At 38.6% G+C, this 13,155-nt stretch overlaps 2 protein-coding genes across 7 annotated transcripts in view; one reads left to right on the forward strand and one right to left on the reverse strand.

Annotated features, from left to right (window-relative positions):
• The window catches only part of LOC138176109 (dynein axonemal intermediate chain 7-like), a 93,856-nt gene extending 84,178 nt beyond the window's left edge, over positions 1-9,678 (reverse strand). Inside the window, exons 1-2 of the mRNA XM_069106852.1 lie at positions 9,542-9,678; positions 8,706-8,723 (exon numbers count right to left, since the gene is read on the reverse strand). Coding sequence (XP_068962953.1) covers positions 8,706-8,723; positions 9,542-9,544 — 21 coding nt within the window. The 5' untranslated portion in view covers positions 9,545-9,678. The remainder of the gene's footprint in view (positions 1-8,705; positions 8,724-9,541) is intronic.
• LOC138176112 (electron transfer flavoprotein regulatory factor 1) overlaps positions 9,547-13,155 on the forward strand; it is a 37,404-nt gene continuing 33,795 nt past the window's right edge. For 2 of the 6 annotated variants that reach the window (XM_069106864.1, XM_069106863.1), the window contains exons 1-2: positions 9,659-9,925; positions 12,088-12,217. In XM_069106864.1, coding sequence (XP_068962965.1) covers positions 9,659-9,925; positions 12,088-12,117 — 297 coding nt within the window. In that variant the 3' untranslated portion in view covers positions 12,118-12,217. Of the gene's footprint in view, positions 9,926-12,087; positions 12,218-13,155 lie in introns of all 6 variants that reach the window. The other 4 variants (XM_069106866.1, XM_069106861.1, XM_069106862.1 and 1 more) reach the window with 4 other exon arrangements.

Consider the following 13,155-nt stretch of genomic DNA (forward strand, 5'->3'; position numbering starts at 1 on the left):
TTTAGAACCAGAGGGCAAAATAGAGGTTGAAAGAATCCACCAATCACCTCCTGAAAAAAGATCCCAGAAAGAAAACTCCTAGGAATATTATAGCCAGGTTCTGGAGTTCCCAGATCAAGGAGAAAATATTACAGTCAGGAAGAAACAATTTCAATATTGTGGAAACACAATCAGGATAACTCAGGATCTGGCAGCTTCCACACTGAGGGATCAAAGGGTTTGGAATATTATATTCTGGATGTCAAAGGAGCTGGGATTAAAACCAAGGATCACCTACCCAGAAAAACTGAGTATCATGTTTCAGGGGAAAATATGGTCATTCACTGGAATAGAGGACTTTGAAGCATTCTTGATGAAAAAACCAGAGTTGAATAGAAAATCTGACATTCAGATACAAGAAGTAAGAGAAGCATGAGAAGATAAACAGGGAAAAGAAATCATAAGGAACTTACCAAAGTTGAACTACTTACATTCCTACATGGAAAAACAGTCATTGTAAATTATGAAACTTTTCTCAGTATGAGAATAGTTGAAGGGAATAGAAATGTGTGTGTGTGTGTATATGTATATGTATATATATATGTATGTATACATACATATATGTCTATATAGGAGGATATATGGGTATATGAATATGTGTGTGTGTGTGTGTACAGGTATACATAGACAGAGGGTACAGGACCAGTTGAATAGGAAGGGATGATACTTAAAAGGTGAAATTAAGAGGTGAGAGAGGAATATAATGAGAGGAGATGGGGAAAGACAGAATGGGGTAAATTATCTCATATAGAAGAAGCAAGGGAAAACTGTTACAATGGAGGGAAAGAACAGACAGGCAAAAGGGAATGGGGCAACCTTATTCTCAATGAATTTGGCTTAGGGAGGGAATGACATACATACTAAATAGGATATCTCACAGGAGAGTAGGGGGGAAGGGGATGAGAGGGGGGATGATGGAAGGGAAGGCAGGCTGGGGGAGAGAGAAGTTGGAAGCACCCACTTTTGAAATGGGATAGGATCAAAGTAGGGAATAGAATAAGTGGGGGTGGGATAGGATGGGAGGGAAATATACTCAGTCTTTCACAATATATCCACTATAGAAATGTTTTGCATAGCTATATATGTACAACCTATATTGAATTGCTTATCTTCCCAGTAAGGATGGGTGACAAGGGAGGAAGGGAATGAATCTGGAATTCAAAGGTTTAAAATCAAATGTTTTAAATATATATATATATATATATATATATATATTATTATTATTATTTTACATGTAACTGTGAACTAAGATATACAGGCACTGGAGCATTGAGATCCACCGTGCCCTACTGGAAAGTTGGAAGAACTATGGGGGAAGATATAGGAGACAGTAGATTGGGGTAGGGGATATTCAGTGGGATCGCTGTTTTGGGGTGGTGGGAGGGGAAAAACGGAGAAAATTTGTAACGCAAAATCTTGTGGAAATGAATGATGTAAACTAAAAAAAAGAAATCTAAAAAAAGAAATTTCTCACTTGTTCTAATTTTTTCAGTCTTTTGACTCTGTTCTAATATTTCTGGTTGTCTCATTGAATTGTTTGCTCCATTACATTTTTCTTGTTATTGTCAACTATTTGTCTAAGTGTTCACTTTTTTCTCTAATCTCACATAGTTTTTATAAGTGTCCTAATTTCACTTACATGTGTGTATCCAGATATACATAAGACAACCATATCTTTTTTTCAGCTCTTCCTTCATATCATCCAAATACTCTTGGAGTCTTTGTGGTTAATCCATTCTTTTTTCTGATTATTCTGGGTTATTGCCTTCCTCTGGGATTTAACTTAAGGATTCTTTTAGACCATAGTATTTCCTGATTGTAAGAGTTTTCTTGTTTTTGCCCTTTGATTTTTAGATTAAGATTAGTGCCAGAACCAGGACCTGCATTGTTGAATGGAATAGGTAGGAACTGGTCCTATATCCTGCTACAGTTCCAGAGTGAAAAAAACTGTCCTGGTATGCTAGATCCTGTCCTCACTAGTCTTAAAGCTGGTTCCATGAAATATCTATTTGGGAAGCTACCTGAGGCCAGGTGTGCATCTTTCCACAAGCTAGTCCTGGACTGGATCCAGGATTTGGTACCAAGTTTCACCCACCAACACAGCTTCACATTAAAACAATTGAGACATCACTTCACACCTTTCAGATTGGCTAACATAACATAAAAGGAAAATGACAAATGCTGGGGGAGGATGCAAATAATAGGTAGACCAATACAACATTTGTGGAGTGGTGAATTGATCCAACCATTTTGGAGCGTAATTTGGAACTATGACCAAAGGGCTAAAAACTGTGCATACTTTGACCCAGCAGTACTGCTACTGAATCTGTATCCCAAAGAAATCCAAGAAAAAGGAAAAGTACCAATATGTACAAAAATATTTATGGCAACTCTTTTTGTGGTGGCAAAAAAATTGGAAATTGAGGAGATGTTCATCAACTGGAGAATGGCTGAACGAATTATGGTATGTGATTGTGACAGAGTACTATTGTGCTACAAAAAAAAAAAATGATGAGGGGGATAGTTTCAAAAAACCAGGGAAGATTTGTATGAACTGCTATAAAGTGAGGTTAATAGAACCAGAAGAACATTGTACATCATAACAGCAATATTGTAATGATGTTCAACTTTGAAAGACTTAGTTACTCTAATCAATACAACAATCCAAGACAATTCCAAATGACTCATGAAGAAAAATGGTATCTATATTCAAAGAGAAAACTGATGAACCCTGAGTGCAGATTGAAGAATTATTTTTTTCACTTTATTTTTCTTGTCTATTTTTTTGCAACACAACTAATACATGCAAATATATTTTGCATAACTTCATACTGATAATTGATATCAAGAGAATTAAAAATAAGAAAATTTTAAATGAGTGTTTAAGTATAATTATTTTTAAAATATTTGTGAGTGGTCGCAAAATTCAGGGTATATTGTGTGTTAGTGAAATGAAGTAGAGAAGGGAAGTCAAGAGAACTGAACAGATTGAGAAACTGGGAAGTTAAGAGAATTTGAGTGAACATTTATATACATATATGTAACATTTATACACATATATGTGTGTATAATTAGAAATATATGTATATAGGCATATACATACATACATGTATATATATATATATGTATGTATGCATGTATTTCCCCTTAGTACAAGGGCAGAAATTAAGGTGAAGAAAAAGATAGTCAGACACTGAACTTATTAAGGAGGAAAAATACCATAGGGGTTGGGAGATTACAGCCACCAGAATTTGTAAGGTTGACAAATTTGGGTAACATTGAACTTTAAAAGAGAATCTGCAGAATTATGTTAGAGGGACAGTCTGGAATTGTCAGTGGGGAACAAGTATTCTGACTTCTACCACAAACAGTGAGTAATTCAGGAGGTATGAGAGAAAGGATAGCCAGTGCTGGAAAGAGGGCCAGTGAATCAGTGCCATTATGAGGAAGCCAAGTCTCAATGTCAGAAGATGCAAGAAGTGAGAAAGGAAAAAATTTAAGATAAAAGGAGGTGTGTTAATCCGGAAGGGAACAGTGGAAGGGTTAGAGAGATCCAGAGTGAGACACCTGAGGATTAGGGTTGAGGCAAACAGGAATAAAGAAGCAGACACTTCAGGCAGGGGAACAGAGCAGGAACCACTTCTGTAGGGAGAGTAAAAGGGAAAAGGAAATGTTATACTAATCATTGAGAAAGGCAGATAATCAGATGGTTGTCCCTTGAAGCATGAGCTCATAGAAGGTAGTGTTGTGATGACTTGTAAAGAACAGATGACACCAAAATATTCATAACTTCACTTTTTGTAGTAATAAAGAACTAAAAACAAAGTATATGCCTACTGATTGGGGAAAGGCTCTACAAACTCTGGTATGTAAATGTAATGGAATATTACTGAGCTATAAAAAATTATGGTGTGAAGAATTCAGAGAAGCATGGAAAGATATAATGAAGTAAGCAGAACCAGAAAAAAACAATATAAACATAAATAGAAAGGATAACATGAACAATAAAAATTAATGCTGTTAAATTTTAATAATCAAGCTTGATACCTGAGATGAGAAAATGTATCTCCCTTTCCTCTTTATAGAGGTGATGGATTAGGAATGTGGACTGTTGCATATAATGCTGGATTAAACTGATTGTGTTTAGTTTTTTTGAACTTTTTCCTCTTTATTTTTTATTCTTTATTACATGTATTTATTCTTTATTGCTGGGTGGGAAAGATGAAATACATTTGGAAATAAGGTCATATAAAAACAAAAGATATCAATAAAAATTAAAAATAAGTTTGAGGCAGAAGGAGAGATGGAAGAATAGAGGTCATGATCAATGAGAGGAATTTCAGAGTTCTGGATGATAACTAATGTGGGTGATGAACTCTAGGGATGATCCTTCTGTATAAGTGTCTCAGGGGGAATGAAAGTATATTTATCAAAGCAGTTTATGAAGTCGATTAACTTGGAATCCAAGTCGTGTGATGAGATATCAGTGTATATATTGATTTTGTCAAATTTAAGATCAAAGGTTAGGGCAGAAAGAATACTGCAAGTCAGGAACTGAAACTTGAGGAAGGAAGCGTTCTAGAGGCTAGGAAATTATAAAGTTCTGAATAGGCTGGATGGAGTGAATCTCAAAGGAGAAGTAATGACAGTAGAGAATGGCAAGAGTGGCAAAGGGGAACAAGAGGTATGTCTACTCCTGGCCAAGTGCATTCAGGTGCCATGAAAGAAAGTCACATCAAATATTGTGAAATATGATTGTGAAGTAAGGTGTCTTCCTGAGAAATTCAGATTTCTTCTTTAGCTCTCAGCAAAATCATTTACTCAAATGACACAGCAAGAAGAATCTTTACAAAATTCTTCCCCCTATAACCTTATAACTCTCTCACCAATTTATATTATGTCCAATCTATATTATGTCTATGAGTAGGGAGGCATGTGTGTAGTGAATACACGTAGCTAAAAACTCTAGCATCAGTATCAGTAAACATCTATTAAGCATCTACTATGTGCCAGGCATTGGGCTAAATGCTGGGGATACAAAAAGAAGAGTTCCTGCCCTCAAAGAGCTTACAATCTAGTGGAGGTGACAGCATACAAACAAATATATACAAAGCAAGCTATATACAGAATGAATAGAATATAATTAACAAAAGGACACTGAAACTAAGAGGAACTATGGATGACTTTCTTTTTTTTAATTTTTTTTTGGGGGGGAGGTAGGGCAATTGGGGTTAAGTGACTTGCCCATGGTCACACAGCTAGTTTTTTGTGTTAAGTGTCTGAGGCCAGATTTGAACTCAGGTCCTCCTGACTTCAGGGCTGGTGCTCTATTCACTGTGCCACCTAGCCACCCTCTATGGATAACTTTCTATAGAAAGTGGGATTTTAATTGGGACTTGAAATCAAGGATGTCAGTAACCAGAGGTGAGGAGAGAAAGTATTCCAGGCATGAGGAACATTGAGAGAAAATGGCCAGTGCTGAAAAATGAAGCATCTTTTTTGTGGAACAGCCAGGAAACCAGAGTAACTGGATCAAAGAATATATGTTGGGGAATAAGGAATGATCAGACTGGAAAGATAGCGTCTAGATTTGTTATGAAGGGCTTTGAATGCTAAACAGCATTTTGCATTTGATTCTGGAGGCAATGGGAAACCACTTGAATTTATGGGGGTCGTGAAAATTACCTTAGAGGCGGAATGGAGAAAAGATTGCAATAGAAAGCGAATTGAGGCAGGCAGACCCACCAGTAGGCTATTATAATAATCCAGATGTGAGGTGATGATGGCCTGCACTAGGGTGGTAGTAGAGGCAGAGATGTTGCAAGGGGGGAGTGTGTTGAGAGAGAGTGAGGAATCCAGGATGACTCCTAGGTTGAAAGCTCTAGGGGCTGGAAGGATAGTGTTGCTCTCTACAGGAACAGGAAAGGTAGAAAATGGAGGGTTAGGAAAGAAGATGATGAGTTTCATTTTGTATACATTGAGTTTAATATGTGTATTGAACATATACTTCAAGGTATCTGAAGAGTAGCTGGAGATGGGAGATTGAAGGTCAGCAGAAACACTGGAGAAAGCCAAATAGGAGAATCATTAGCATAGAAATAATAATTAAATCCATGAGAGCTGATGGTGATGGGGGGATGGCAATAGGTTATACAGGAACTCTGATCCTTATCAGTGACCAGAATCCCTGCAATTCAGGCTGGAAAGAATTCAGTAGGCCCAAGCAGACTTGGAGTCAGGATTGTAAAAGTTTATTGTTATGCTTTACAGCAGGCAAGGGTCCTTAGGGAACCTGCAAACTTAAAGAAGACATAGGCATAGTTTTAAGGAGTCTAGGCAATAAATCAGAAGTCAATTATGCTAACTAGGTGAGTAAGGGTGGGATTAGGGAGAAGTTAAGGAGTTATCAGTGCTTAAAAGAACATGCACTTTTAATGTCAACTTCACAGGTGTATTGCCCATAATTCACTAGGAAACAGCCCAAGGGAGGGCTACCTGGATGTGTGGTTTTAGGCCTGAAACGTCACTAAGTCAGCTAGCGGTCAAGGGCTGAATGAGAATGCCTAGTCTGCCACCCATCAGTGTCATGTTTGACAAGATGGATGTTGGGAACCAAGGCTAAGGGAGACTCAGTATGTGTATAATTGGCTAAGGAGTTAACCTATAAATAGTGCTTTGAAGGATTCATAGGTGTAGCTTGTTATTGTTCCAAGAAGAGATAAACAATTCATGAGTTGTTGCTGGGCAGAGTGCCAGCAGGGGGACGGGGCAGAGTTAATGCTTTGAGGCTGGGGAGGGGGAAATGTGATTTTACAGACTGATGTTACAAAATGATGTTACAAACTAATATAACAAACATAGATCCCAAGCACCCTATCAGTAGGATCCCCAAGTGAACTGGGATGGTGGGACAAGAAAAAATGCAGTGCAGAACTCTGAAGAGCACCTATGGTAGAGGATGTGATCTGTAAGAGGATCCACTAAAAGAGAGAGAGAAGAAGCCATTAAATAAGTAAGAAGAAAAACAGGAGAGAGTGGTGTTCTGAAAACCTAGAGAAGAGAGATTATCAAGGAGGAAAAAGGGGTATCAGGCTACAGAGAGGTCAAGGAAAATGAGGACTGAAATGACTGAACAACAGTTAACAATATACTAAAATGGGAAATGCTACTCCAACAAGGAAAATTCTCTTCCCAAGTAAATGAAACACTTTTTTTAAAAAAAATTAAGTGTTGTGTACTGTAATACACATGAACATAAATTTTCTTTTAAGTAGATCCTAACTTCTTGTAACTTCTTAGCTTGCCTATTAAAAATTCAAGGTTTTTAAATTTTTGCATACTCCAGCCCAACCCTGCTTTTGTGGGAACCCTATCTTGCCCCTTCACTAAGAAAAATTGTATCTTCTTCAAAGGTCCTTCTCACCTTGAGAAAGCATCTGCATCCCATTGGAATGTGTGTCATCCTTAGGCTAATTCTGAGAAACAGGCTCCCCTCAGAAAAAGAGCTACCTTTGCCTAAGGCAGTTTGAATGTGCTAAATGAGTGCAAAGTTCAATAGCTCAAAAGATTTATCACAAACCTGGAAGGAGCATTCAGAGATAGTTGTGTTTTGGCACATCTCTCCCAGGGATCTTAGGACCCATGTGGCTGTTCCATCTGTGAATGTGTAGTTATGCATTGTTCTCTACTTTCTCTCTCTCTCTCTCCCTTTTTTTTAGCATCAAGGTAGTAATGCTAATACTTCCTTCTACCATAATTATCCACTTAAATTGCATTTGCTTCCAAATAGTAGGGAATGAACAGCTGATTATCTTCCCAACCCCAGAAATTATCCCCTTGACCCTAGGACAATGGTAGACTGTGTAAAGTCTTTGGAGTCAAGAATATCTCTGTTACTTACTAGCTATGTCACTATGAATTAATCATGTAACTTTAAGGGACACCAGGAAATTCTTGAAGATTGCAAATTGGGTTTCAAATCTGCCACAGTGGAGGAAATCTCCACCCTAAATTTCTGATAAAATTGAAATGTTTACTATGTAAACAAAAAAAGAAAAGTCACAAAACATGAATATTACTTTAAATTTACACCTGAATTTTCAGAATGCAAGGATAACTTGCAACAATATTTTGACAAGTATGTTCAGAACATTTATGACACAAACAAAATAAAATGCCTTCTTCATTGCTGAGCAAAAAAATCCTGAAAGATTTAAACAGTTCAAGATCATTCCTTAAAACCAACTACCTTGGAAACTGAGACACACACACAGCTACAGTTCTTTACCACAGAACAACATATAGCTCACAATATATGAACTTGGACATATATTGCTTAGGGTGACCTATTTACAATCTGAAAATGAAAATAACAGGCATATGATGGAATGAAGATAATTTAGAACAGAAATAACATGTTTCAATTGTCAATCTTAGTAGCTACTAAGTTTGTTTTTTTAAGGATGGTTTTAAAGATCTATCTTGCCTTTCAAATGCTTACATACTGTAAATGGTCTTAAGTTTTTATTACATAAGTGTAAAGAAGTTTAAAAGTTCAGTTGCCAAGATGTTAGCAAAAGTAAAGATGCATGATAAATGAATTATAAGAAAATTTCGTCTTTACACACTTAGTTATCTAATTTGAGAAACTAATAATATGAACCTACCTTTTTTGATTTGGGAGCCTAGAAGTTGGGAAAAATAAAAGATTATAAAGTCAGTAAGTATTTACATACACACACAGGTTCCCCCAGAAACTGAGGTGCAACACAAGCAGGTGCACACTCAGAGTACTCTAACAGTCTATATTCTCCCCAGAACTCAGAATATAATTCATTTACTCATCTGAAGGGTCAATATGAGTAACAGCTAGCATTTATATAGGGCTTTAAGGTTTGCAATACACTTTACCTATTTATCAATTTTTAATTATTTGCAGAAACGCCATAAATATGTTTTCCATCTCAAAGGCATTTAATGGCAAAGTTTATTATCAATCGCCAAAAGTTGACAGCTCCGATCCATTTGTGTTTATTATTTTGTTTTGTTTTAAAGCAAACTGTAACACTGTGTGTGTCCCATAGTCATTCGTTTGTTCGTTCCTTTGGCAAAGACTTTACTTGGCCCCTCAGTTTGCTGCTGAAAAATTCTGAATTCCTAATTCTGCAGTAGAAAGGATCGAAAGAACACCGAGGCTACACCACCTGCTTGCCCACACTTCCTGAACCGCTCACCTATCCTCCATCCATCTCTCTGTACACGGTGTCCCAAAAGTCTGAATGCATTTTAAAAAAATACTAATTTTTTCTTAATAGCTGAAAACTGCACTAAGGCTTTTGGGACATTTTGTATCATACATATATAATCCATTGATTCATCATCTAGCTAACTCTGTCTTTAGATCTTAATGCACCCATTCACTTGGACTTTAGTAAGGAGACAAAGTCTATTACCCGACCCGCCTCCCCAAACCTGATATTTCTTAGGAGTCTCTGGAGCTTACCATTGATCACCGCTGTCCTACCAGGAGGCAGGAGCCTGCACACTGTTGACAAATGGTCTCCTCCGTTGCCAGGACTACCAGCTTCCCAGCAGTGCCGCTACTTCCCGCGCAGCCGCAATGAAAGGTTCTTCTGTATCTGGCCCTCTCCCAGCAGGCGGTAGAAGACCGATAAAGTGCCCGCCGACTTGCCTCCGCTTGGCCAGGAGCTCCGTCTCCGCGCAGCCGCACTTCACTCCCCTGACCCCCATCTCCTCGTGGCCCCGCCCCCTCTCTCCGACCTTCCCATTTGTACTCGGCGGAGGCTTGCCTGACCAGGCTGCTGGAGTTTTACGCCACGCCGCGGCGGGCGGTGCTGCCGGAAAGCGTCTGGGTTTGCGGCAGAAGGTGAAATGTTTTGGTTTATTGATTTGGCGTCTGGGGAGGGGGACACGATGAGGGGTGCTGGCGGAGGGGGCGGGAGGGTCCTTTCTTCTTTTCTGTTTTCCCGGGGGTGGGGGGTGGCCTCGCTCCATCCGCCGTTTTCTCCAGTGGGGCCCAGCCTGGCTGACGTGACTGACCTTAGGGATAGGGGCTGGGGGAGGCGGGAGCGGGGCGTCTCCCCTCCTGATGTGTTCTCTCGCATTGATTGGACGGAGCCTAAGGACTGGGGACTCTCAGGATTTGACCCCCTGGTGTAAACCGGTACTAGACCCTGTTGGCAGTTACTGTCAAGGGGGAGACTTAGGGCTTGATCCCCAGCGAGGGCTGAGGCTAGGAGTTCCTGGGTTTGAAACCAAAAGACGCGAGTTCGAATCTCAGCTCCTCCCCTCGGCCTCTGTCACTGTCAGATGAGAGGTGGGGGCGGAGCAGATCACAGGTTCTTTACCTGGGACCCGTCAAGTTAAAAACTTGATAACCGTACTTCAGTATAACTAGTGTCCTTTGTACCCGTTTTATTGAATGCGTTCAAACTGCATTGTGACATTTAGCATGGTGGTTCTCACCGTGTTCTCTGTTTCTCTCTGTCTCTGTCTGTCTCTCCCTCTGTGTCTGTCTGTGGCTGTCTCCCTGTCTCTGTCTGTCTCTGTCTGTCTCTCTCTCTCTCTGTCTCTCTCTCTCTCTCTGTCTCTCTCTCTCTCTCACACACACACACACACACACACACACACAAACACAAAAGGTTAACAATCCCAAGACTGGAATTAAAAGTCCCTTCTAGCTCTGAATAACATGAATGTAGATTCCTGTGTGAAACTATTACCCTGAGCTAGCTCTTTTGCAGTTATCTGTGCTAGACATATGTTGGCAGATAGAAAATTGTTTAAAAGCTGATCCTAGAGAAAGTATGCTTTTCTCCTGTATTAAGAATTGTGACAAAACAATATGCTATCTCAGATCAAACATATCTTAAAGGATTCAGATTATACAGTGTTGAATATTAGCATTTTGAATATTAGGGATATTAACATTTGGGGGAAAATTACTTTTTCTGTAATGTTGCTTTACTTTTAAGAGAAAGCAAAAGGATATTATTATTCCTTTGAAGATATTGAAGACATCAGGGCTCAAAATAATAGTTTAAAATAATGTGAGCATAACAAAAGAGAAAAGAAAAAATACAACTGGGCTTGTTAAAATGCCATTATTGAGGTGGTTTGGAAGACTAGAATTTACTTCCACACTACATGCTATCATCACCTAGATTTTTTTAGAACTGATAATGACATTAGAAATAATGCAGTGTGACCTCCTAGTTTTATTGATGATGAAAGTGAGGAGCAGAGAAACTGTTAGTACCCACATCGTGATTTGAATTCACAATCTGTAGAACTTCCAAAAATCTTTCTTTGCATCCTCTATTTTTAACCCAAAAAAAGCTCCCTTATTCTTAATTCATTTAACAGACTTCACTGAGTAAACCAATGTAATAATTCATTTAATTCAATAAACATAGTATGAGCAAGGCACATATATTGGGTGCTGGAGACACAGACAAGAAACTAGGCCTTGCCCTCAAAGAACTTAAACATCTGTCTAGTGGGGAAATTGACGTATATATACAGATAATACTGAAAGTTACACCAGGAGGGTGATATCTGAGTGATCTTGGAAGTCAGCTAAGTGGCACAGAGAATAGAGCAGGAGGCCTGCAGTCAAGACCTGAGTTCAAATTCCACCTCAGGGTATGCAGCTGTGTAACCCCTAGGCAAATTGCTTAACCCCTGCCTATTTCCTCTTCTGTAGAATGTACTTTGCTTTGAGGATCAAATGAGATATTTGTAAAGTACTTTAACACAGTGCCTGGCACACAGTGGGTACTATATGTTAGTAGTAGTATTGTGAGGATTTCTAGAGAATGCATTTCTGGCCTGCCTTGTGTGTTTTGCAAGCAGGAGATGGAACTTCAAATTGAGTCTGGTTTAGCTGTAACAAAAAGGGAAGTAGTGAGTCTAGAATGGTGAGTTGGAGCCATATCGTGGGGGACACTAAACAGAATGGTACAATGCTTTTTTTATCCTAGAATGAACAGGGAGCCCACTGTAAGTTGTGTTTTTTTTTTTTAACAGAGTTGTGACATGATAGAACTAGTAAGATGATTTTGACAACTGTGTGGAGAAAAGATTGGACAGGGTACCCTTTGGAAGCAGAGACCTTAGGAGGATATTATCAGAGTCCACGCAAGAAGAGGCGATTAGAGTGAGTGGAGAAAAGGGAACAGATGACAAAGATGTAGCAACTGATAAACTGAAATGAGTATTTTGTGAAAAGCAAAGGTTTCTTATCTACATAGAACTGAAAGTTGTTCATTTTTTTTTAAATAAGGAGCAAAGGTTTTTTTCAATCATGAAATATTTGAAGAAGCAGTGTGGTACAACAGAACAAATGCCAGCTTTGAAGTCAGAAGACCTGGGTTTAAGTCTTAATTCTGTTAATGCTTAAAAGCATGTCACTTAATCTTCCTGGGCCTGTTTCCTCATCTGTAAAATGAGGACATTGAACAAGATGGCCTTTGAAGTCTCTTAGAACTTGAGATCTATGACCTTATATCTAATATGGAGGACAGTTCAGGTATTACTACTATAATTATAAAAATTTTTTGTTCATATCTGTGATCACATGGATTCCAGAGTTCCTTCCAACAGTACAGATCACAAACTATCCAGGCCTGCTGATTCTATGCAGCTGTCATTCATATCTTCCCAAAAGTTCACAGCAGAGAGGATCCAATGTGCTGGAGACCATTTTTGCCTTCTTCCAACTTGAAGGGTTCCAATAGGCACTATGGTTTATGTCTGCCTGTCATTAGCTCTTACCATATGACCAACCCATCATGTTGCTGTCATAACATACAGTTCCTTGATGACATTCTTTACTCCTTTTCTTTTTTGGAATTATTATTATAAATTGTAGCCTGTTCACCATGTTCCTTTCCTTTGGCCTTTTTAAGTGATGCTTATTTTAGTTCTTGAGAGTGTTCTTTGAGTTATCACTGCCATTCAGCAAAAACACTTGTCTTAAATCACTGGGCATTTACATATGATTTCATTGTACTGAAATTTGGATGTTGAAACTCTTTTTACCAGTAAAGGTAGACAACTAATTCTTATGTAATTTATATATTCTTAAGAAAGTTT

Source organism: Petaurus breviceps, unplaced genomic scaffold (genome assembly GCF_028583685.1).
Source record: "Petaurus breviceps papuanus isolate PSGF00001 unplaced genomic scaffold, PetGlider_PUasm1.0 81, whole genome shotgun sequence".
In the NCBI taxonomy this organism is placed as follows: domain Eukaryota; kingdom Metazoa; phylum Chordata; class Mammalia; order Diprotodontia; family Petauridae; genus Petaurus; species Petaurus breviceps.